Genomic DNA, 26,935 nt, shown 5'->3' with positions numbered 1-26,935 from the left:
TCGGTCTGTCCGTTATCTTGATAGAAAAAAAACAACTAAAAGTTATTAAAAATTGATTAACCTTTATTTTACGTTTCAAAACATCGCAATAATTTTTAGGTATGAACACAATTGAAAAGTTTATATAATAGATTGTTCCGGATGTTTGTATAAATAGTAAAAGAAAAAGAGAATTTCAGATAAATGTAATACCGTTAATTAAATTTTTTGGATGGTCTCGTATAAAAATTAGATGTACTACAGCCACGTGGAGAGATTTTCATACCTTACTTTGATGTTAGGATTCTGTTTTCCTTAAAAATCGGAACATAATATTAACGATAATTAGATTTTTTAATGTTTTAGGTAGAAAGTTAAATGTACTGTAAGAGAGTAGTGAGTTAAAATATTTTTCATAAAAATCCGTAAAAACATTATTTCGTAAATGAGAAGATTATTTGTTTATTAATTAGAAGAGGGAGTTCAAACAATTATTTGGCGTTAGTAGATTTTTAAATAAATTCGGAAATTTCTGGCGACGATTTGTAAGAAACAAAATCCGGAACTTTCTTTATCGATTACAAAACTTCTATGTTATGTTTTACAAGAAAATTAAATGTCTAAAAAGTAATTTTCAGTAATCAATTCTAGTAAATTACTTTTTTTAAAAGCCTTATGCGATTTCAAACAATCATTAGGCATAATTCATGTTTTATAAAACAATATCCGGAACATTTTTACACTTAATGAAATATAAGTCAGTATAGAGATTATGATTTAGCATTAATATGCTATTTACATAAAAAACGGAACAACATATTATTGATAATGTGTTTTTGCAACGTTTAAGCATGGAAATTGAATGTAATATAAGTTAGAAGAGCAAACAAACATTTGTTGGCGTTGATTAGTTTTGCACAAAAAAATCCGGAACAATTAATTTTAGATACTTAAAACTATTGAGATGTTATGGGAGGAACATTAAAGGGTAAATCAGATTTTCAATAGCTTTTAGAGTTCTAGTTTTTTAAATCTAATCGTGACGGACAGACCGACCAACAGACAAAACGCACAAAAATAAGCTTCTTTTATTCGGATGGGGGCACTAAACAAAAAATAAATAAAATCTGATTTTTAAAAAAAGTTTAAGGAATTGGTTTAGCACCTGATCATGTTGCGACGTTACGCTACTGCACGAAAATCGCTGCATAAAAAGTCCATTTAAAAAAATGTGCGTGATATTTACATACAAAGTGCATTATTAGCCTTTGTAAACAAACAGAAATGTTTTCTTTTAATTTTAGCAGCTAGTTGACCAGAAAAAACGTCTTTAACTATTATTTATATTTGTTGTAAACATTTCCTGTACATTTTTAAAATATATTTGACTTAGTGATACTAAAAATACACAAAAATTGTCCATCTTTGTTAGCATATTGTAACATTGCCTCCCTTACATTTACGTAATTGTTTTAGAATTGGTGTATTTTTATGAAAAAATCGCTTGCATAATTAATTTTATAAATTAAACGGTTTGCTTTTAGAAAACCAAAAGTAGCCGTTGCACCTAAACTTTTCAAGCCGGATTTAATGATGAAATAATATTTTTCATATCTCTTCTAGTTTACGAGATCTGAGTGTGACAGACGGACAGACGGACAGACGGACATTTTGCACAAACCTAATAGCGGCTTTTTCCCCTTACGGGGGCCGCTAAAAAAACACTTCATATTTTGTGTTTTATGGTGTGTTTGTATGGAATATTTTGTAAAAAAAAAAACAAACAAACATGGGACATGATCTGCAAATGATGTTTGCCATATAAATATACCTTTTTCCCATTTATCAGGGAACCTAAATAAGGACATTATTTTTTCAGCTGAATAGAATTATTCGATATACTTTAAAGACCAGCTCAGTCATTCATATTAATTGACAAACAATACAAGTCTTTAAAACACAATAGGTTAAAAATTAAATTTTATTTATCAAAAAAAAAATTTGTGTGAACTAATGTTAAAAAAATAAAACAACAAAACCTTTAGCATTACAAATAGAATAAAGACTATAGGGTTTGAAGTAACAGTACAACATTAACAACAACTTTAGTCAAGGTAATTCACTTGACAATGGTCACAAATACAAATGGTTGTGATTCTCAACCCATGATTTGCAACATATAAATGTGGTTGCAAAGATTTGTTTTTTCTTTTGTAGATATGGGCAACATGTTTGGGGTTTGTGGATGACTATCGAGTTGTGATTCAAAAAGGTTTGAAATCACTAACACAGTGCATCAATTAGATACATAGACATTCTACAGTTGAACATTTAAAATGTTTGATTAATCATTCTGAGAATATTAAACAACAATGGAATGAAATTACAGAGCAGTTTTTCTTTTTGTTCAAAATATTCTTTTGTCAATAAAGAAACATTTAAAAAGAAAAAAAAAAGGGAAAGCAAAGCGCTTAAGACTTCACCAAACACCATTCAATCTTCCACAAAACTTGTGGTAAAATCAAAAAAGTTGTTTCAATTGTGAATATCCATAGGCATTGTAATACTAACATTAAACAAAAATGTTCTATGATGGTGTTTTTTTATGCATCTTTATAAAAATAGAGCAAACGTATAAAAAAAAACAACAGCAGCAAAATGAGTGTTAATTCTGTAACCAATGCTCGATTAGAACAAAAGTAGGTAATTTTAGGGTCCTAAATAATACATCAAATTAGCAACCAAATATGACTAACTAACAATACCACTTTACAATAACATCAAGGATAGGGAAAGGTAGATTTTTAAATATACATAAGCAAATGTTATTAAATGAAAGACAAAAAAAAAAAAAAAACACACACGCACACACTCAATTTTTTTATAGCTTACAAATTTAACAACCCGCTAAATTCTCTTAAGTTTAAATACCTTGAAGATGAACACCTATAGCCATCAATGAAAAAAAAAAATTGTAACACAATATAAAGACAAGGCTTAATAAAGAAAGTTTTTTTGTTTAGCCTCTGTCCAGTATCAACCCCTTCAAAATATTTTTTTTGTTTCAGTACAAAAAGATAGAAAAATTAAAAGCAGTGTTAAAAAAAAAAAGAGAGAGAGGCAAAATTAATGTTTAAATTTTGAGGAAAGGAGCGTTACTTTTTAGCTTTCCCACGTCCCCTGCCACGCCTGGCAGTCCCCCTACTTTTTCCAGCTGCTTTAACTGGTTCTGCCACTGGAGCAGAGCTGTCATCATCATCTTCTGTGATGACAATGGAAACATCCTCTTCTTTTTCTTCTAACCCTGATACATCAGTTACTGTTTCCTGTCCTTCTTTGACTATTTCTTCAGTGCTGACATCATGACGAGACTCACCATCTGAAAAAATAAAAATGAGACTATACTTCATATTCAAACTGTGAACAAATACAATAAGAGAATGCTCTGACATTTTTTTTTTTAAATTTGAAAACAGAGATTATGCTTGACACTCCCAAGTGTAAACTAATCTAAGAGTCTACTCACACAATTTGTATTTTTGAAGGCGTTAAGTCTAACAAAAAAAAAAAAAAAAAAAAACTTTGTTCATTGTCTTGTTGATGCGTTTACAAGGGTTCTAAAAAGGGTTACTAAGCAAGCATAATAAGCAAAGAAAGATTGTCAGAAGCACATATTTGAATGTAGATTTGTCATTTTACACTTAAAAGCTAACAACCATTTCATTTCAGTAAAATTAGCCCATTTGAATAAGTCAAATTGTTTTAAACATTCCATTTAAATACTCATGTCAAACTCTAGTGTGTAGGCTGGATGACAGGTCAAGGTAGGTCAGATGTATGATGATGCAAGGTTAACTGTACTTAATTCAGGTGACATCAAAAAAAGAGGGAAAAATATGAAAGAGAATCTTCTAGAAAGTTATTTGTATGCCCATGAAAAAAAAAGGTCGAGCTGAAGGTTGTTGTGTAGCATGAGCCTAGAATTTTCTGGGGACAAGGATATTTAAGCTACTCATTAACTTATGTAAACTTATCATGACTGATAAAATCTGCAAATTACCTTCCATAGACTCAAAATGCTCTTTGTCAGCTTCCCCGTCTGCACCATCTCCAGATAAGAAAGCAGAATTAGAGTTGACATCCATTTCCTCATTCACATCAGCATCAGAAACTGTTACATTGGCTTCATCATCATCCAGCAAGCCATAATCATCATCCTTGGCCAAACCACCATCATTGTCCACATCTTCAAGAGGAAGTGGATCATCATAGTTTTCTTCAAACTCATCTTCTGTATTAATATCCTTCTTAAACTCATCTTTATCCTCTGCAACATCTTCTTTCACTTCCTCCTTCATCTCTTCTTCAGCCCCCTCTTTGTTCTTTTTAGCCTCCTCTTCCTGGGCCTTTCTTTCTTCCTCCTGTGCTGCTTCTTCAGCTTTACGCTTTTCTCGAGCAGCTATTTTAACTTCAGTGGCTTCCTGAAGAAAAATTATGTACAGTTTAACAAGCATGATCTGTTATGAAAAAAAATGATGTGAATTGTCAGTTCTTTTCAAGTCTGAAGCCTAACTATCAACATGCTCTAGCAATTAATTGGAGTGCATCAGATCATCAAAAAAATAATTAAAATCTATAGCCCACAACCCAAAACAAATGTAAGGGGAGTAGAGGAAAAAACATTCATTCTAGAAGGCCTCAACACTGACCTGCAACGCACAGCCTGTGGGCAGTTTAGACCAATAGCTCGTTGCTATGTCATACAGACCAGCCCGCAGGTTGTGATTGTAGGTCAGTGTTCAGGCTATCTATAACAATTGGTCTCGAGTGAGGACATAAAAAAAAATAATAATTTCTTGCCTTCCTATTTATTTCTACCTTTTTATGGCTCAGTAGCTAAGTGTTTTACTCTCCTACCCCCACCAGGGTATATAAAATATTAAAAAAATTAATGTCACTCAAAACATACTTTGAATTTCTCATAATGTGTTTCACTCTGACAGTGAGCTCCTTTAGCAGACTTTTCATTGTTATAAAACTTGTGGCAGAGTTTACAAAAGAAGCCAGTGACAGGAATAATGTAGTTCAAACCTGGAATAGACAAAAGTTTTATTTAAAAAAAAAAAAATTAATAAAATAAAAGCATGAAAAACTATTGTAGTAGATTATCTGCTTACCGACAGGATTCTCCGCATTGTATTCTGGGATGGTCAAATCTTCCTCATCTTCCTCTTGTCTTTTCTGAACAATTGAATAACAGAAACATTGAAGTAACCATGAATAACCTTAACATTAACATATTGATTTTGTAAAGTTTATGAACAATTGAGAACTAAACAGAATTAAGAACACATCTAATGACCTTATCTCTTTGCTTTCTATCCTTATCTTTCCTTGACCTATCTCGTGATGAGCTGCTCTTCCTGTGTTTCTGTTAAAACAAAAAAATTAATAGAATACCTCTAGATCTAGCCCCTTTTAATGCAATTGAGTTCTATTTTAATGAAATTGTAAAAAAAGTTATCACGAGATGACACTTACATCAGATCTTCGTTCTCGGCTTCTACTTCTAGATCTCTCGCTGTCTTTTTCATCTTTCTTCTTACCATAAATCTCTGCATTCTATTTAAAGTATTAAACAAATAATTCCTAATTTAAGTTTCTTTCAACATATTAAATACTATACATCAATAGCTCATAATTGTCTATAGGTATTTTAGTTTTAAAGATGTTCTTTATTAAAAACCTATCAGCTTTACTTTACTTACTTTCTTGTGCTCCTCTGTCTCCCGATGTTCTAAAACTTCCGTGAAGTTAGTAAAATCATGAACTTTGCACCAGCCACAGCCTCTTTTAACCTGAAGCTGTCTTTGCTGTCACGATAAAAGTATTAATTAGTTTTTAATAGTGCCATAATCCATCATGTAAGATAATTTAGATCACTTACAAAAAAATGCAAATTATTTGACAATAAAACAAGAAATCACTACACCCACCTTGTGGATATTTGAAAATCTGTGCCTCTCCCATGGAATAGTCAAACTATTATTGCAAATTTTACAGAAGAAGTTTGGATCATAGCTGTGTTAGTAAAAAAGAATAATCTTAGAACCATACACATGACCTTTTCAGAAGCAATCAACTTTAAACACACTCAAAATACAATATTTACCCTCCTCTTTTGCCCTCAATTTTTCTCAGATGTTCCTCAGCTTTGAGCCTGGACTTGAGCTGATTGCTCTTCATCTGGTGCACAGTTAGCACACTGTTCATGCGCTGTGTATGCTTGGTACCATTCAGATGTCTTCTGAAACTTTCATCATCATAGACAGACACATTGCACACATGGCAATACAAGTTACTGTCCTTGTCCTTACCCTCCTGGATATAACAGGTTTAGCATGGTCAGACAATGAAAGGATATAAACCAAATAACAGGTTTGGTAGGGTCAGAAATTAAAAGGAAATCAACCAAGAAAAAATAGCACGAATTAACAGACCCAAATTTATTATTATGAAATAATTACCTCATCTTCTGTTGGCTCCGCAGGGTCATAATCTTCCTCTCTGCTGCGATTTTTCTCTATAAAATGAACATTTACACATCTAAGTACAAGTAAACTAAACATGCCAATAGATGTAATAGCCAAGACTTGGTTTTAGATTGTGATGTACATTTTCAAGACTAGTCTTAAAAACAAAAACTCATTTGGTCAACCTTCATTCATTTTTTTAAAAGCTTAATTATAATTGTTTCAGCTATGACTTAATTCAGTAGTTGGCAAGGCGAAATATGATTTTTTTTGTTTACCAGATACCAGATAGAGCATAATAAACTTGTAACAAAATATAACTATGATTGTCTACCAAGTACTAGTTTAGCAAAGCATGGTTACACCTAAACTTATTTAAGAGCATTTTCTGAAAAATGTAAATTCATTGACAACACTAAACATTACTGTCTACTTATAGTACTATACAAATGCTATGCAAATAAAAACCTCTTTGTAATTATGTAATAAATGAATAAGCCAAGAAAAGAATGATTTCTTAGAAGGCTTAATAATTGTAAGTTTTGTCAAGAGAAGTTGATCTGATAAAGGTCAGGGATTTGAAGTGCAAGAAGTAGTGATATGAACTAAACTGTGTGCTTTTTGGCAAAAAGACTATGGACAAGTGTGGATAAAAAAAGGAGTAATAGACAGCAGATGAACAATCATTTGCTGCCATTGCTCGCAATGAGGAAAATTGCTGCAGCAGTCCGCAGAGAGAAAAGAATTTTACCTGAGTCCGAACGACTAGAATGATTTCGATCTCGACCATCACTGCTCCTGTTGCCGTCACGGCCTCGAGACCTATCCCGATCACCACCTCTCTAGAGATCCAAATGGAAGTGAAGAAAAAAACAAAGTGGTGACGAATGAAGGGACAAGGCAACATGAAGAAGAAAAATGACAGCATAAAAATCATCTTGAGAAGATGAGACATTTTTCCATAATCATTTGGTATATCTAAGAAAACTGAAATGATACTGTTTAAAGCATATGAAAAGGCAATTAAAGTTAAGATTGGTTAAATGAAGAAAATGAAAATTATTCCTTTCTCTGGATATCCCCAATATGATATGTTTAAAATGAACAGATTAAGAATAGGAAATGAAAATAGTCAATCAGACAGCTTTGGACTTAGTAGAAAACAATTCTGTTTGTACAGAATTATCCGGTTTTGGTGCAGATTTCCAAAGCTGAAATAAAAGCAATGGAATGTATTTCCACATCAAAAACTGTGATATATCTGATTGATAACTGTATCCACACCATCTGATGTGAGATTATATTTGGAAAAAAAAAAAGACATTTACTGTAGGCAAAACAATGTAGTCAGTCTATCGACAATTTGATTAAAATTACATTTGAAGAAACATTTGTTTCCGCTGAATACTCTACATTCTCTAATAAATGCTAATATGCTATAATAATACAAGCTAAATCTTACTAATTTTTTTTTTAAAAAAAAAGGTATAAATTATATATATAAATTTTTTCTAAAATAAAATTTTAAAGGTCTTTCTTGAATGAAAAACAAATTTTTGGGCAAATTGCATTTTTAATATGCTAGTAGACATTTGGTTAGCATTAGATTAAAGGCAGCTCAAACACTTTTAGTAAATATTAAAGAACAGGGTCATTAAAACTAGACAACTGATTAAACTATTTCTATTTTAGAGCATTTTGTTGAAAGCTCACCCCCGAAGAGTCACGTCTTCTTCTTTTAAAGTCCATATCTCTGCTTTGTCCGCCTACCCGTTTCCTATCATTTCTCATGCCAAGACCGCCACCGTAGCCCATTCCTTGATGCTGCATAAAGCCCATGTTCCCCATGGCCAGTGCTCCTAAATCACCAGCTCCGAAAGCTCCACTGCCCAAGGCTGCTTGCTGCTGAAGTAACTGTTGAGCGAGCATCAGCTGGTTCATCTGTGTACTAACCATCGGGTCATACATGCCACCACCATAACCAGGCCCTTCACCCAAGAGTCCATCTCCTAAAATGATAAAGAAAAAAAAATTTGAATTTAATTTTGCATAATTATAATTTGTAGCTCAGATCTTTAAAATAATGTAACAAGTCATACATATATTTAAAACCATTATTTATTAAATTTCCTAAATAACAGAATTCAAGATTACCTCCATAATTGGGCCTTCGATCTCGTCCACCATGCCTTCTATTCATTTTTATTACTATTGACTGAGGGGAAAAAAACAACAACAAAAGATTGCTAGAGAGAAGTTGCAATTGTAGGCAAATATTTTTTATACTTCCTTCTTGGTCTGATATTCAAGAAAGAAACATAAAATCCTCTCAACAAATGTAACTTTAAGTTGTAAGAAAAACCTAATGAACAAAATTCTACTTAATGTAAAACAAGACTAAACAGTACAAATCTCTTTTGCTATCACTTAAATATGATGAGTAAAAATGGTATTTATATGATGAGAAAATAGCTATTTCGAAGCACTTTTTATTTTTTAAATAAAGAATAGGAAATAAAACATTACACCAATAAAGGTAGTGTTCTAGTAGCCCTAACATTTTCCAAAGTCTTGGAAGCCTTCAGGATAAAATAGTGGTTTAGTGAATTAATACTACATTTTTTTAGCTCGCAAACACTAAATAGAATTGGCTTCCTTCATATGCTAGGACAAATTCGTACAAGTGGTTCTTTTTCCCTAGTGCCATTAGAGCATAGAATGGGTTGACTGAATCAGCCAGGAAAACTAATGACTTAGCAGAGTTACAAGTTACAGATATACATGCATGACTAAATCAGGGTCATTTTTCATTTCAGTTTTTTTTACACTCCCAATTGATGAATTTCTTAAACTAATTTTACCAATATTATATATTTTTTTATTTTGTGATAGTCATTTTACATTACATTTCAGAACAGATGTATAGTTGCACTCAATGTATTAAACTGTTTACACTTGTGCATAATGCTCCAGAACAGTGGAATTAGCTTACTAGTTATTATCCTTGTAACAGCTTTCACATTACAGTCAATCAACATCAGCCTGTTCTTACATTTAATTATTTTTCTAAAAAACAAACAAATAAAAAAATGCTTGATCACAGAAGTATATGAACCCAAATTATGTGAAACTTTATCAGCAAAGTTTTTTTTTAAAGATTCAGGCACCCATAAATCTCCTGCAGAAGAACTGACTGGAACTTCTCTTTCAGATCATAATTAGCTTGGAGGTATGTCCCCTGTAGCTGAGTTAGCTTCTCTGCATTAAATGGTGAGCTGAAGGTATTGAAAAAGGTTCCAAGTTCTAGACGTCTTAAAATTACTTTTAAATTTCTTAAATTCTTTTAAATTAATTTTTCTTTTATTGTGTTTATTAATAAATTTACCCATAGAAAGAAATAATGTTGTCGATTTGATATTTATTTATTTAACTATACATTTGATTTTAGGCTATTATTTTTTAGTAGGAGGGTCATAAACCCAATCAGTTAGATCCTGTACCTTAGAATTACATCTAGATATCGCCAGGAAAGGTTGGTGTGTGTGGGGGACATGATATATATTTAAAAGCTTAATATTTAAATGTAGATAATAAAAAAAAATGAATTCAGTCACAATATAAGACAAGACAAAAGCAAAAGTGGGAGGGAAAAATCAGTGAAATACAAAGACAAAGAAGAGGTCAAAATAGTTAACTCAAAAATGTTTGACTTTTGAACTAATTGTCAGATTTTCAAAAGTATTTTTGTGTCATTAATTTCTCAATAACATCCATTTAGAAGTAGTGGTTTCATTACATATAGATAAGTATATATATTATAAATAACTATTCTATCACTGAAGGTCCTCTTTAAGCCTAAGGGTATTTATTTTTACAAATGATCATCTAAACAAGACCTACACTATACCATACCCTATGATTCTAATTAAGCAGGGAAACATGTAATCAATTGTTTAAGCTGTTCCTTGCTAATCATCATCACCAGAATGATCAGTAGATCTAGATTTTATATATTACAGACGTAACTTCAAAAAAAAAAAAGAAGATAATTATGTCCTATGCATTTCATGTGTCAATCTAGTTGTGCATCATCATCATCATCATCTGGTGACCTAATAAAATACTCAGACATAGATAAAGGCACATTCCTTGTTCGTATCTCTGCTAGGACAAATTTGCTTAGAAAGTGCCATTAGAGAATGGAATGGGTTGCCTGAATTAGCTAACAAAACCAATGACTTGGGCTTATTAGGGCTTAGCAGAGTTTAACAGTTTAAGTCACTGATTTAGAGACTAACATGCATGAGACTAGCATCTAGATTTCTAGATGGACACGTGAAATGCAAAGGAGGTAATTATAAATGTTCTACTCATATGCATTTCATGTAATGTCTGAATAGTAATAATTAATAAATTTTAATATTAAATATAAGATAAGATCTAGAATCTAGACCTACTGTCACCTAGTGACTAGTCATTAGATATTATAAACTATAAACAAATCTACTGACTACTGATCATTCTGGTGATGATGAAAATGCAATGATCATGTCAATCATGATTGATGATGTTTTTATTTATAATGATTATAATCAAATCATATCAATCATTGATTCAATGTCAGCTGAATCATGATTGCTTGTATATAGTCCGAAATACTCGTTCTTCCCTAGTGCTATTAGAGCATGGAATGGGTTGCCTGAGCTAGCCAGGAAAACCAGTGACTTGGCAGAATTTAAGTCATTGGTTAATATGCATGACTAAATGCATGACGCGTAGGACGTAATCATCTTCTTTTTTGAAGTAACGTCTGTATTATATAAGATAAGATATAGATCCATATATTATATAGTCAGTCTATTTCTGAATTTCATGAACTTGGACTTAGATGATATGAATAATCTCAATAATATGATTTAATAATGAATAATAACAAAAATGATGATTAAAAATAAAATGTCAAACACTCAAATCAATAGTCACAGTCACAGTGTGAAACAGTCACTCACACTGTGACTGTCATTGTCAAGTAAGTGATAGATCTAACTTAATGAGTTAATGATAATCTAAGTGAAGTCTACTAAGTGTAACTAAGTCAATCATCAATGACATTTTTTGAATCGAATGATCATTTTCATTATTTTGTCATTTTTTATATGAGTTGATCATCAGTCAGTGAGTGATCAGTTGATCAAGTTAGTCAAGTAAGTCAAGTTGATGTGATCATACTCAGTAACTCATGCCATTGTGAATTAATAACCTAGATCACTAATTAATTACAGTCTATAAATAATCGATAAAGTTTAAATTAATTAAGATCTAGACTAGATTATTAAATAGAAAATTACCTCCTTTATAGAATATCAAAGAAAACAAATAAAATGGTATTAATTAATCTTCCTAGTTGTAACGTGTCTGTGGTCTTGACTTTCTTACGTTACGCATGCGCAGGAATCTTCCTGATTTTGAAACATGAAAATTTAAATAAAATTCTCAACGATACAAACACAGCGATTACAGCTACTGATCTTACCTACTACTCTAAATTTAGATTCTAGATCTAGAAAGATTAATGCAAAAAAAAAATAAAAAATACATAAATAAAATTTTAAAAAATAAAATAATGCCAACCAGGGCAGTAGATCTTGATCTAAATTTACAGGAGATCGATGTCAGAATAATAACAAAGCTCCAGAGTAATGCATGAGCCATGACTAATACTCTAATAGCCTAGGCTACTTACTGTATACAAACAAGCTAGGACAAGCTAGATCTATTGAGACTATTGAAATCTATTCTAGACTTTTCATATTGATCTAAATCTAGATTTTTACTTTATTAGTTTATAATACAGATCTAGAATCTAGTAGGCTTACTTCTCTGAACTAGTCTAACGCCTTTCTTCAAAACGGTCCTTCGATTTACCTAACACTTCAATATGACTGCTTTTCCGCCGGTTTTCTAAGAAAAACTCAATGGAATGTTTCTGCTATTTTATCAGTAGGCCCTAGGCTTGCATTAAGAAATGCATAGGAAAATCAGTCAACGTTTCTGTAATCTTGTTGTTGTTGTTTTTTCTTAACATCTTTTAAACCTAGATCTACATTACTATTAAATATAGTTTGGGGCAGTTCAACACATCTTAGCAGCCATGGAGAAAATGATATAGATATATAGTAGGAGAGGGGAGGGCCGGTTTAATAGGCGACGAGCTGACAAGAATTAGGCTATAAAGGCGTTCAATTTTTTTTTATTTTTTTTAGATATAACTTGTTTCAGATTTATTCACATGGGCCTAAAGATAACATTAATACCGATGTTTTTAAATCATGTGCGTAGCCGCCTTTAGCGGATCCAGAACTTTGGAGTGGGGGGGGGGGGTGATTTTTTTCCAAACCCTAACACTAACGCCCAGTAAACCCTAACACTAACGCCCAGTAAACCCTAACCCTAAGCATAAACGCGCGTACAACATATATATATATATATATATATATATATATATATATATATATATATATATATATATATATATATATTTAAAAGCAGTGTTTCTCAACCTTCGGCAAAAACAAAACATATAAAAAACCCAGCCATGTTGAGCCCCTTCTCTTGACAGATAGGGGGTCTGGGGGAGCGCAGTAAGCTCCCTCAGTGCGGTCCGAGGCGAAGCCCCGACGCCAAAAGCGTTTTCTTGCATTCTTTACTGCATAAACGTATTCTCCTGACATCTACAGCTCATTATTCATCCTATTAAAAAGGACCTTTTGAATAATGTTTAACTTGAAAAATATTCTAATATGAAATTACTGGCCCTTACTACATTGCAAATACAACCGATCTGTTCATTGAAAAGATAAGATATCCCACATATTTAGATTAACGCATTGAGGATCGCCGCCGAAAAAAAAATTATTCGAGAAATAATAATAATAAAAAACAAGGTTACAAAAGACAGTTTGTGTGGAAACACAAACTCTAAATCGGCCCCCGAAGTGTTTCACCCAGGCAGGCTTCAATATTTTCAGAAATAACACCCGAATGAAATTATATCAAAGACAAATGAGATATAAGAATGGAGAAAGAAGGTTAACAGATATTGTGTAGTGCCCCAACGGTCCAGCAGATCAAAGGATAGGTGAAAGTGAATGTAAAGTTAGATGTGAACCTGGCCTAACTAGTTCCCCTTTCAGACCTTGTGGTCTATAGGGCAGATGATGTAAAGTTCATCTGTTTTGTGGCATACGTTTAACGAGGGTGTCATTTAGCCAGCACAACGACCAACCGCCTTTACTTTTCCCCAACTAATGTCAGGTACCCATTAGAGCTGAGTAGACTCAGAGGCGCCCAAAGATTCCAAAGTTGAAAATCCCATCCTTCATAGGATTCGAACCAGGGACTCCCGTTCGGAAGCCGAGCACTTTACCGCTCAGCCTAACTGATGTCTTATAATTGATCTAATTGTTTTGTACAGGTTCAATCTCTTATTCGAATTCTCAAAAAAATATAAAAAGATTTCAGCAATAAAAGATTGTTGAGGAAAATGAAGTTTACAAGATTACTATTCGTTTTAAATTAGGTCTAACTTATGATGCATACTAATTAGCTTTTTCTCTTTAAAAAACTGCTTGCATAACTGATTTTAAAAATTAGATTTTTCGCTTTCAGAAAAAAAAAGTAGCCGTTGCATCAGAACTTTCAATGGTCTAAAACATTGTGATGTCGGATTTTCAATATCTTTTTTAGTTTACGAGATCTAAACGGGACGGACGGACAGACGGACAGACATTTCACACAAAACTAATAGCGTCTTTTCCCCTTTCGGGGGCCGCTAAAAAAAACAGCCATGTTGAGCTCTTTTTTACAGTTAGGTGGTCTGGGGGAGCACTGAAAGCTCCCCCATTGGAGTCCGGGGCGAAGCCCGATGTCAAAAGCATTTTCTTGCATTCTTCACTGCAGAAACGCATTCTCCTGACATCTACAGTTCATTATTCATCCTATTTGAATAATGTTTTACTTGAAAAATATTCTTATATGAATTTACTGGCACTTAGGCCTATTACATTGCAAATACAACAGATTTGTTCCTTGAAAAGATAAGATACCCCATCCATTTAGATTAAGACTTAGAAAATCGCTGCAGAAAAAAAATTTTAAAAAAATTAATATTTTTCAAAAAAAGCTCATTTGTAAGTGATACAATTTGTTCAATAGGCATGTTTGTAACTTTGTTTTGTTACAGAACTATAATTCAAAGCTCTAAACCAAAAATTTCGTAAGTGGGAGAAGAAATTAAGTGGACTTATTAGATCCCAAGTTTTTGCATTTATATGATTCAATTATATATTGTGAGATACAGTCCCAATTTCAGTATACAATAGAAAAATATCAGTATGAGTAAAGGTTGGAAAAAGACGACTAGGAAAATAATATTAGGGTTCAGAACTCATCTCAATTGTTACTCTTATAATGAAAATTTTCGTATGAATTCTAAATTTTCCAAAACAAAGTCTTCCTTAAAATAACTAAGATAAATTAGTGTGCAATTACATAAGTTATGTCGACATGTTTGACTATTCTGTTTTAAAACGTCATGTTTTCGTCTGGAAAGGGGAGATGGTGGTAGAGTGAAAACGTTAATCCTCGCTCATTTTTATAATTTCCGCTAATGATTGCAATTGCATTAAAGAATATGGGGTAGGGCGACTCGATATATAAATTATATTAGTGACATTTTTAAAAAAAATTTTTGTAATTTCTTAACTAAAATAAAAAAAGAAAAAAGTATTGGTTTGTCCGATTGGCGAAAGGCAATTGCATGTGTCACCCATCCCACCTGGTACAACCCTTTTTCATTTTATATTTACTAATGATAAAATTTGAGATCAGAGTGTGTGTGCGACATAATATACAAATAGGTTAAAACATTAATATGTATCTTATATTATAAAGATATTCAACCAATTTTGTCCACAAAATATGATTTGGTCATAAAAATGGGACCGCACCCCCCCCGACTCAGAGGGCTAGAGTGGGGATGGCAGTAGAAATAATCCCTCCCCCCCACCTCATTGAATCGGCTAAGATACAAGAAGTGTAGTGACATTATATAAAAATTATATAAGTAATTCAACTCATTTTGTTCACAAACTAGCCAAGAGGAATCTTGAGGGAAAAGCTCTACTTCAAAAATATTCGCTCATTATTTTCTAATCCCTTGGAAAAATCATCAATTGGTCCTATTTATTGATCTATATTTCCTAAAGCCATAGTTGGTATGGAGTGAGGACATTATTTTTATTTGAGTAGTTATTAACATTGCTACATATTTTGTGTTCTAGTATTTTACATAAGATGCTGGTTAGTGATACTGGTCTTTAGTCTCCCGAATCAGATTTATTTATTTATTTATTTTAAATCGGAGTAACATTAGCTAATTTCCAGTCCCTTATTGGTACCCTACCCTGATTAAGTGATGCCCCCCAAAAATAGTTTGAACAATGGTGCTAGCTCGTGGCCCAGATCCTTTATGATGGATTTATACTCGCTTAGAGGTTTTGGATCCTTTTTCCTTGTGCATCTCTCGACTTGGTTTTAAATTAAGCAAGATGTCCATATGTGTTCAAAGGAATATTACTAAATTGATAATATATACACGAAGGCCTAAATTGAAGTTTCTTTAGTGCTTTATTAATTCTTCAATCCTCTTCTTACATTAGTGTTTGTAATTCGAATATATTATATAAGAAGTAAAAAAAAATGTACTAACGACACAATCCCAATGTAAGACAATGTTACACAATGTAACATTAGGAAAGTAGAAATTTGTTTCTACGTAAAATTGTTCAGAGAACTGGTAGACCTAAATGTATTTATAGCCTTCACGTTGTTTGAGTTAGTTTGAGTATGGAAAGTGACAGTTGCAGACTAAAGAACTGTATTTAGAAATGTACTTTTCTCAATAAACCTAGAGGTTAGACTTCTCTTTGCCTTGCTTGACTTTTTTTCAAGAACAGACTTAGGAATTAAATCATCAAAGATAAAAGAAATCGCGTCATAAACTGTTTAAAAAGTTATTTCTAGAAATGTTTAATCAGCAACAAATTGTCAGGAATTCTACATTTATAGTTATTTGAGTATTCTCAATGTGTATCTTTTCTATTGACGAAGTCATGGACATCTCATTACTGCTAATCTTCGAATTTCTGTAAGGGCTACAAAAAAAAAATCACTATGAAATCCACAAACGAATTATTGATATATATTAGCTATATAAAAGTTTAAATAAAAGAAGTTTAAAGTTAAAAAAAAAGGTTCGCTTTGAAGATTAAAATTTGGAGTAGAAGAACATCATAATTGGAGTGACCCATGATCTAGCCATCGATAGCCAGCTAACAGTTTGAGTCACTATTGAAAACATCAGCGGATTAGGCCAATCGATGTTTGTGATCGCAACACCAGAGTTTGGCAAGACCATTACAAAATAGAATATTGCAATAGCTAGTAGCATTATAGCTTCTTTGCGGCGGTTGGACGAAGGTGCTCCGAAGGGAGCAACTGTTTGGCCATTAGGCCTACCGATGTTGACCACACCGGGCTGGTAGTAGCCTTGCTGCACAGTCGTTTGGTGGGAGTGGGGAGTGATGTACACTGGTCCTGGCTGTTGATAGTATCCCGCCTGACTTTGTTGGGCCGTCGGTTGGAGTTGAGGTGTATTCGTCATGGACGGTTGAAAGGTCAACGATAGATTAGTCTCCTTGGCGTTGTCCTGTTTGTGGAGATAGGAATCGCTGTTCACTCCGCTGGTCGCCGAATATTGGGTCTCTTGATTAACTGGTATGGCGACATTATTATGATAGTAGACAACAGGTGGAGGCCGGGTGCCTACTATTTGATGTGGTTTTACAGTAGAATAGGTAACACAGATATTGACCACACATACCAGTACAGCTAATGACGTTGGCACGAACACAGAAACAGCTATTATGACTTTAAGGGACACCCCAGTCCTGCAGAAAAAATCATATTCGGCGTTGACCAGGCACAGTGGTAATATTACAATTAAACCTATAATCCAAGGGACACTGCTCAGCACCAGCGCACTAGCGGTTTCCTTGCCAGACTTCTTGATGAAATCTCGGAGGTGAGACTCAGCGCAAAGCACTACCAGGCCTATGCCGAACACAAAGTGCATCAAGCTAAAATAGGTTGAGGATAAAAGATTTACTCTGCAGATCGGAATCCACTGTTGGTTAAAATAGATTTTAGCTGTTATAACACCGGGGAACAGAGCTAGAATGATGTCGCCTACAGCTAAAGAGATTATTGCCATGAGCTTGGCGTTCCGATAGAACATCGGTCTTGACAGTTGTCGACCCACTAATGCAATATTTGTTACGCATATCAATATGATGAAGATAACTGAAAGAGCTTTGTCGGCGATAGATAAAGCGACATAGTCTGGAAAGAACATGGCTCCTCAGAGTTATAGACAATGAGTCTTACAGCCTTAACTTTGTACTTCAATCCAAACTTCTGAAAAGAAACAAAAAACAAAAAAAAACGTATGTTACACATGAAATAATTTATTTGAGAGGGAGACAGAGAGAGAGAAAGAGAGTGAGAGAGAGACAGAGATAAATTTGGATTTATTTTACATTGTAAGACATTGCATAGGTCAACATTTTTTCTTATGGCTAATGGTCTGATACTGGGTGAGTCCATTTAACCTTTCGTTACGAAAGACTCCAAAATGTTTCGATGTTAAAAAACTAAAAAAAAAAGCATTTTAAAAAAGTAAAATATAAAATAGAGTCAGACGGCCAAACAATACAATAATATCGGAAACACTATCTTCATTTTGTATTTGCGAAGATATGGTTGTTGTTGTGGTTAGATTGTTGTTCATATTGTCTTCTATTCATGCTGAAATTCTGCCTTTTCACTCGCTTGAGTGGACCATTTCGGGGGCCGATGCTGACTTTTCGCTTTTTGATGTATATCATTGGAAAATAATGAATAGCTCATTGGCCACACCATACTCTAGTTTGACGTGATAATTTTTCAAAGTATTAAAAGAAAATCATTTAAATTTGGCTTGAGAACAAGAAAATCTTTATCTTGAACAGACTCTACGTCTTCGGGTATTTCGCATGTAGTCCTTTGCTCTATTCATTAAAAAAATAAACTAATGTTCAGGAACATTTTGCGCACCGTCTTCTAAGTATAGATCTAAAGGGCTATCATTAGAATATTGCTGTGACCCTGCCTTGCACCAGTGCTTGTGGTGCGTACGAGCACACTATTGAACAAGGACAGGAAGACTGTGTGAGAGAAAAGAACAGTGTATCAACAACATTGAGCCACGTGATTCTCTATTTCTTCTATACAAATTACGATCTAATTTAAATTAACAATGGTTATCAATTGATAGTTTTTTTTCTCGTTTTATCAATATTATCACATGACCGTTCGTTTTGGCGAATGAAGTCCAATGTTGGGAACTAAGGAGCCATCTTTTGTGCTGCCTGAAGACTATAATAAGGACTGGAGCGAAGCAGGACAGGCTGTTGTTGGTCAATTTATCAATATCGTACTGTGCCAGATATTATACAATTATTCTGGTATTTTGTTAGACTTTATCAACTGAATATCTAAATACCTTAAATTAAATACCATCATAAAACTCTGATTCTGAAGGGATTTAAAAACTAGTAAATCAACCATGCTGGGCAGGACACCTATACAGTATGGAGTAAGACAGTATGTCATTTGTAATCTTTTTTTGGTTAAAGATAGTTGAAAGATAGTTAGCGTAACTGAGGTGCTTCCCGAGAAACACTTAGGCGCTAGCTTGCTTCATCTAACATAGAAGAGAGCATCTGGCAGCAGGCGGCTTCCGAGCTAGACAACTGGAGGTTTCTTACCAAGTCCGAGGAATTACACATTTGAGGCCAAAAGGAAATCTAGACGTCGAAAAGAGAACCTAAACCGACAAAGGCTACGGTCTGCGGGCTTTTTCAGTTCACGGACCAAAGGTTTGGAACTCACTCCCCATTGATCTCAGACAGACAACATGTTACACCACTTTTAAGAAGAACATTAAGACCTATCTGTTTAAAACTTTTTTAGATTAAATGTCATTTTAGCTGTCGTGTCTGTGTTTGTAATGTTATTACAGCGCCTTGAGCCTACATTTTGTTTGTTAACAGCGCTTTATAAATAAAATTATTATTATTATTAAAGGCTATGTCTGTGCTGGATGTGACAAAATATGTAGCTCACAGCGAAGACTGAGTGAAATACTGCAATCGTCATTAATCTTCGAAGTCAAGCCTTATCCTATTTGAATGAATCAGCCATTATACTAGATCTCGCGATTTTTATGAAGGGAAAAGAAGCGGTTAAGTTTTTCATTGGTGCTTTCAATATTCTCTGTATGATTATATCCATTGTTAATATCTATGCAGTACAACTTTGTGCTATTAAATTATTAAATGTTCTAAACTGGGTATAGGCTATTTTGAATAGATTGACTGAAACAATGGAATGAGTATAATTTAATATATATATATTAATTAATTTATTTATTTATTTTGATTGTTTTCAGATCTAGAAAAACGTTATCTTAACTCTTGGTAATGCAGAAAATAGCTAAGCTAAATATGTTGTAAACAAAACTTACTTTTGGAGCAGTAGAAAATGTTTCAATGTTAGAATTATGAAGAACTAGGCTGTATATTTAGTATCTCAGTCCATTGCTATCTGTCCCAATTTATTACTGACAATAGATCTCCTACCCGCTTTATAAGACTTTCCAATGCACTGGTCAGATTATTCTATTTTTGGAAACGTAGGCCAAGATAAGATAAACTATTCACAGATTACTGGTCTTTAAATCTATTGTATAATTGAAGTGCAAACTTCAGTTGATGTGTTTTAAGATATTACGAAATGTTAGTTGATCTATGGTTTCAATCAAAGTTGATTTACATTCATCGAATGTCTTACCTTAAATATGTCAAATCAAGGTCACTACAAGGGTCGTCCTTTTATTTAGAAGGACTCGTGTGAGAGTATAATGACAACATAACAACTCATTTTTTTCCTACAATTCATCCTAATTACTTTTACAAATGATACTATCTACTGAACAATACTGGAGTGATCAGTTAGGAAGGGAAGTAGAATAAAAGTGTATTAAATCTTTTCTGGAGGCGCGGTAGCTGAGCGCTAATTAGTCCCTGGTTCGAATCCTGTGGAAAACTGGTATTTTAAATTTCGAGATCTTTAGGTGCCTTTGAGTCAGCTTTACTAGTTACCTGACATTAGTTGGGAAAAGTAAGGCAGTTGTTTGTTATGCTGCCATATAGACCACAAGGTCTGAAAGGAACTTTTAAAAAAATAAGTTTGTAGAGTTTTAACTGTTTTAAAACAAGACGTCAACCAACAATATGTTCAAAATTGGAAGGCCTCCTTCAGGCTATGAATCATCTCAAAGAGATGAGATGGAAGCCTGGGCATTAGCGATGGTCAGAACCTTGTATAGGCCTATATATTGTATTAGTATTGTATTAGCAATGAAAGAAAATAATTAAGAAGCACAATCGTATTTAAACAATATGGGCCATAATTCAAGAACAGTTACTTGCACTGTTCATAATGTCTCGATGTTAAAATAGATACAAATAAAATTATTTAACAATACGAGTAACTAATACATGAATCTTTTTTTTTTTAATCTGCTAACACTATGCTTAATTTTTTAAAACTAGTCTGATACGAGTCTATTTGTGCGCCAAGTAGGTCAGCTTTATGAACGGATGAAACTTCACGAGTAAACATTGGAAAACAACAACAAAAAACATACAGTGTTTAAGTCAGCGTCGTAACCAAGGCGACTTGGCGTTGTGACGTACACGTAGTTGTTATCTACAATGTCTTTTGCAATCTGGGCCGGTTTTACCTATTGCCTATGTCCCACGTGACGTGACTAAAGAAAGCCACACATTCTTGACTCATAAGCTTAAATATAAATTGTATTTAGTCTAGTCAAATGAGAGATAACAGTAACGATATGACAGTGACCTTCCGTTTATCCATGTCAGTGTACTTAATATCTTATTTCGGATATACTTTTTTTTTGTTTTACTGACATTAAAATTACTGTAACTAGATACTAGGAAGATTTACATTTTAGATATCTGTTGGGGGCCCCCTTCAGTCGTAACGACCATGGCTCATGTCGTGGGGAAGACTCGAAGAACACTTTTTCGTGTGACTGTGGAGTCCTATTTTGGAAAGACACTCCTTTCCAAATATATCGTAGGCCAAGGTGGCTTTTCGCTTTTGTGGTAGAGGAGCCAGCCAGTTTTTTTTTTTAGGTTTTGAATAAGCGAGATGAAAGCGTTGGCATTATTTATAGTCGGGGCGATGTCGCCCACTGAGCAGTTCTTCCCCATCTCCACGCATCTGATGTGACCAAACTACACATTTAACACGGGTATATGACCAGAACATGTGCCGAGTTGACCATATGTGCATACGAGCCAAGGGACCTAATCTAAACTCGACATCGTGCAATAGTTTAATAATAACCGAGTTAGCTTCCCTAACAACCTCATATTTCACACATTATAATCATACTAGACATATGTTTACCCGCGACCCGCGGGTCTTTATTTGCGCATTACTGTCGATATAGTCACTGAGAGTGTTTTGTAAACAATTAAACGAAATAATAATGTAATAAGTAAAGCGAATGTGTCAATGTAAAAATAGTGTGAATGAAGCTATTAAATCAAAATAGCTAATAGGCTTAATTAAATCCATTTTTTTTTTTCAAATTAAAACATTTGCTTGTAGGCCTACATATATTTGATTAAAATTTGAGATGAATAGACTAAATTTTGTATGTTCATGTGTATTAAGTATAAAGTAGATCTTGAGGTAGACGTAGATCTAAATCTACACTAATCTAGAGTTCTGTGCTGCGCATGCGTGAACCTTTTTTCATGAATGAATATAGGTCTATCTCAACACGGCTACGCAGCTTTAGCGAACAGCGAACGAATGTATTAAAAATGCTTTAGAAAAACAAATTTGAATGTTAATTTGATTAAAATATCAAATGAATGGACAATAATTAGTATGTTTATGTGTTAAAGCATAAAACTATCTTTGCGAAAAGAAGTTTTATCATCTTAGAGTTCAGTAAGAGTTTTAGACCTAGGCCTAGGAATAGACTCAGACCTCAGAAGAGAGATGTGTTAATGTGTAACCATTTGGTAATGTCTAATGAAAGAATGTTCGCCAGGAAATCTGTAGATATCAGGAACTAATTTATGTAAAAAATGCTTTTGAATAATCTAGTGGATTGGATTTATATGTATGTTAAACTTAGCTAATGATCCTTTCACGTTATTTCTCTTTCGCTACGAAAATAAAATTAGGTTATCGAAAATGGGTTTACCCGAAGTCGATACATTCTTATCTATTAAAAACGAAAAGAGCGATAGCTTTGTTAAATGAATGGGATTATAAAGTGAACAATTAAACGAAATTATATTTTGTACGCGATTCATGAATGAATATAGATCTAGGCCTATCTCAACTCGGCTTCGCAGCTTTCGTAAGTGGATGTAGCTTTAGAAAACCAAATTTGAATGTTTATTTGATCAAAATATGAAATGAATGGACTTTAATTAATATGTTTATGTGTTAAAGTATAAAACTATCTGTGCGAAGAGAAGTTTTATCATCTTAGAGTTGAATTAGAGTTTTAGATCTAGGGATGGAATTATAAAGTAAACAATTAAACGAATTAATATTTAGTACGCGATTCATTACGGTATTGTCTAATGAAACAATGTTCGTCAGGAAATCTGTAGTCACAGATATAAGGAACTAATTTATGTAAAAAATGCTTTTGAAACACAAAATTGAAGGTTAATTTTATTATATAATGAAATCAATGGATCTTCTTTTGTATTTTCATGTGTCAAAGTAAAAAACTATCTGCGCAAAGTGTATTTCTTAAAATTAGATCTAGGTCTAAATCCTTTCTATCTTTTCTATTGTCAACATTGTAGACATGGCCTAGATCCATAAAATACTATAGCTGTAATAGAGTCGGACAACATTATTTTTTTTTTAGGGTCTTACGTTTGTTTTAGGGCTACAATACATACACTAAGGTCTAAGTTGGTACCCAAGAAACATTCCTGCCAAGTTTTATCAAGATTGGTCAAGCGGTTTTGATGTCTATAAGTAACATACATACATACATACATACATACCCCTCACATTCTACTTTATAATATAGATTATCATTTATGTTCCATTAAAAAAAATATAATATAACTGAATTAAAGATCCCGCTATTCGCAGATGACTGTCTTAAATGACTCAAATGACACAGATCTTAGTATATCCCTCTTCGCAAAGGCTTACAGATAAATTATAAATATGGGGGCGCGGTGGCTGAGTGGTTAAGCACTTGGCTTCCGAACTTGGGGTCCTGGGTTTGAATCTCGAGATTTTGAATCTTGGGATTTTTAGAGCGCTCTGAGCCCACCCAACTCTAATGGGTACCTGACTTAAGTTGGGGAAAGTAAAGGCGGTTGGTTGTTGTGCTGGCCACATGACACCCTGCTCTTTAACCGTTGGCTAAAGAAACCAGGTGACCTTAACATCATCTTACAAGGTCTGAAAGGGTAAACTTACATAATCTGCATCAACCTCCTCCTCCTCCTAATATTGCAAAATATGACGTTTTGGAGCAGCCATTTTGACGCGATGGTCGTTGTAGCGCAGCTGTTTTGGCGTAAAAATTTTAAACACATTATTTATGTTCTTTAATTATGTCTTTAAAACGAATGATACATATCTATTTTTTTTAGTGTTTGTTAATGTTTAAATGTATTTTTGTTTGTATAGTATGTTATGTTTGGGATTTGGGATGTAAGTTTGTTGTGTAATTCTTGTTATGTCACTAGCATTAGAATGTGTGTGTGTGGGTTTTAATATTGTCCAAAAACAAAATAAAAACAATGAATGAAAAAAAAACAAATCGATGCAATTTTTTGTTCACACGAAAATGATTTATATAATTTATAGTACCTCCGAAAACAAATGAACGTGATCCTTTTTTTTTTCGCCCACCTCGCCTATACTATATGAGGGTAGGGAAAGCATGTCAATATCATAGTATTTTTAGTAGAGAAATCACTCAATTTATGTACGAGTTATTTATTTAAATCAATAATATATACTAATTATTTCTATTTTAACCTTTTTTTTATTTTGTTGTCCCCCTCCCCCCGATAGTACGTTGATCGATTTGGTGTGTGTGTGTGGGGGGGGGGCGATTGCGTCAATCAGTATTGGTTCGAAATTTCGAATAAAAAACAGTTGTTGACTAATTTATCCGCTTCTGTTTTAATCGTGAGAATTGTTTAGTTGTTCTATGTACACAGTTAGTAATAACATGTTCGATTTTAGTATTTCTTTTCGTCCACCGCAAGTGGGAGAATTAGTGACAATTCATTCGGTCAGTCAGCTAGGGCCAAAGCATTTTAGATTGTAGATAACAAAATAAGTGTACTAATGCTAAAGTTTTATTTATGTAGAAGTCTATGCCAGTATATATTGTAATTGTTTTGAGTTGAAATCAAGTCAATGATTTCATTTTATATTCAGTCTCGCAGGCGTAATTTTAAAGCGCAAGAAAAAAGATTTAGTTAACTCTTTCTCTCCGTAATTATTTTTCCACGTTTGGAAGGAATTCTTAATTTGCTTATTACTATTTCACTACCTGTTATGATTGGGCTTCAATAGCTTTGTTGTTAGTTATCAGAAAATGTTGTATTTGGTATAAAATTAAAGGGAATTGCATGCTCTTTTTACATAATTTAAAGTCAAGTTTAAAAAAGTAAACATTAAGTTAATTTAATGAGGTCAAAATCAACAATGGTAACGTCGATTAGGAGAGAAAGAGTTAAAGAGTACGTGAATTATTTGTTGAATTTAACTCCTTATTGATGTCCTTAAAGCGATAGAAAATACATGAAAGAACTGAGAAACAACATGGACTTTATACTCCCGCGGACAGTTTACATTGATCGTGTAAGAGTCTGAGGCATGGCGCAGAAGAACCGCTGGCAATAATCTCTATAATTATTTTCACGGCTAATTGATTTTTCCTAATTTCCATTCAACTCAGACAATGTGGACACAAATCAATGATTTGAATCCGAGTGATGTCTCCAGGTAGGACAATTTACTAATTAGTCAATGTACTCAAACGTGACCGGTCATTGAACTCACTAGTAGCTATAAGTCTAAGAAACTGGTCATTGAACTCACTAGTACCTATAAGTCTAAGTAACTGGTCATTGAACTCACCAGTACCTATAAGTCTAAGTAACTGGTCATTGAACTCACCACTACCTATAAGTCTAAGTAACTGGTCATTGAACTCACTAGTAGCTGTAAGTCTAAGTAACTGGTCATTGAACTCACCACTACCTATAAGTCTAAGTAACTGGTCATTGAACTCACTAGTACCTATAAGCAAGTGGTCATTGAACTCACTAGTACCTATAAGTCTAAGTAACTGGTCATTGAACTCACCACTACCTATAAGTCTAAGTAACTGGTCATTGAACTCACTAGTACCTATAAGTCTAAGTAACTGGTCATTGAACTCACCAGTAGCTTTAAGTCTAAGTAACTGGTCATTGAATGACTTATATATATCTATATCTATACTATAACGTAGAATGTAAGGCGTATGTATGTATGTATGCATGTATGTATTTATGTATGTATGTATGTACGTATGTATGTATGTATGTATGTATGTATGTATGTATGTATGTATGTATGTATGTATGTATGTACGTATGTATGTATGTATGTATGTATGTATGTATGTATGTATGTATGTATGTATGTATGTGTGTATGTATGTATGTATGTATGTATGTATGTATGTATGTATGTATGTGCCGAATAGAAATTAAAACCGTTTGACCAATCTTGATGAAACTTGACAGAAATGTTCCTTGGGTACTAACTTAGACCGTAGTGTATGTATAAAATAAAACGGGAAATCATCAAAAAGAGAAGAGCATATATGAGTGGCGATAGACAGGAACGAAAAGAGCTCAACGAAATCTCAACGTCGTTCTTGAGGAAGGGAGGAGAAACTACCGCACCAAGCTGGAAGACTCGATTACGAAAAGTGACATGAGACAGGCGTGGGGCATCATGAACAAAATGGCAAGAGCACAAGTCAAAAGTAAAAATAATCTAGCTACAAGAGACGACAAAACATTATCCAACGAGCTAAATGATTTGTATTGTCGTTTCGACACGAAAGATTTTAATTATCTAAGACTCAAAGCCCTTGATATAGTCAA

At 33.4% G+C, this 26,935-nt stretch overlaps 2 protein-coding genes across 4 annotated transcripts; both read right to left on the bottom strand.

Annotated features, from left to right (window-relative positions):
* Positions 1 to 1,942: 1,942 nt before the first annotated feature.
* LOC106066845 (zinc finger protein on ecdysone puffs-like) lies at positions 1,943 to 12,438 on the bottom strand. Of its 3 annotated transcripts, XM_056040917.1 has the most exons (16): positions 12,389 to 12,438; positions 11,861 to 11,971; positions 9,505 to 9,578; positions 8,667 to 8,727; positions 8,226 to 8,521; positions 7,264 to 7,354; positions 6,507 to 6,562; positions 6,152 to 6,360; positions 5,976 to 6,060; positions 5,748 to 5,852; positions 5,521 to 5,601; positions 5,342 to 5,410; positions 5,157 to 5,220; positions 4,949 to 5,070; positions 4,040 to 4,460; positions 1,943 to 3,358 (listed from the first exon to the last, which is right to left on the bottom strand). In XM_056040917.1, the coding sequence occupies exons 4-16, from the start codon at positions 8,710 to 8,712 to the stop codon at positions 3,135 to 3,137; spliced, it is 1,869 nt and encodes a 622-aa protein (XP_055896892.1). In that variant the 5' UTR covers positions 8,713 to 8,727; positions 9,505 to 9,578; positions 11,861 to 11,971; positions 12,389 to 12,438; the 3' UTR covers positions 1,943 to 3,134. The 3 variants fall into 3 exon arrangements, with proteins under 3 accessions (XP_055896892.1, XP_013081391.2, XP_013081392.2); XM_013225937.2 differs by lacking the exon at positions 9,505 to 9,578; XM_013225938.2 differs by lacking the exon at positions 9,505 to 9,578 and having other exon boundaries at positions 8,283 to 8,521.
* A 3,742-nt stretch (positions 12,439 to 16,180) lies between these two features.
* On the bottom strand, positions 16,181 to 20,328 carry LOC106066846 (uncharacterized). The gene is made up of 2 exons (XM_056042488.1): positions 20,197 to 20,328; positions 16,181 to 18,047 (listed from the first exon to the last, which is right to left on the bottom strand). Exon 2 carries the CDS (start codon positions 17,983 to 17,985, stop codon positions 16,840 to 16,842), a length of 1,146 nt encoding a protein of 381 aa, XP_055898463.1. The 5' UTR covers positions 17,986 to 18,047; positions 20,197 to 20,328; the 3' UTR covers positions 16,181 to 16,839.
* Positions 20,329 to 26,935: the final 6,607 nt, after the last annotated feature.

Source organism: Biomphalaria glabrata, chromosome 9 (genome assembly GCF_947242115.1).
Source record: "Biomphalaria glabrata chromosome 9, xgBioGlab47.1, whole genome shotgun sequence".
Classification (NCBI taxonomy): Eukaryota; Metazoa; Mollusca; class Gastropoda; family Planorbidae; genus Biomphalaria; species Biomphalaria glabrata.
This window is presented reverse-complemented; position numbering and strand designations above follow the sequence as displayed.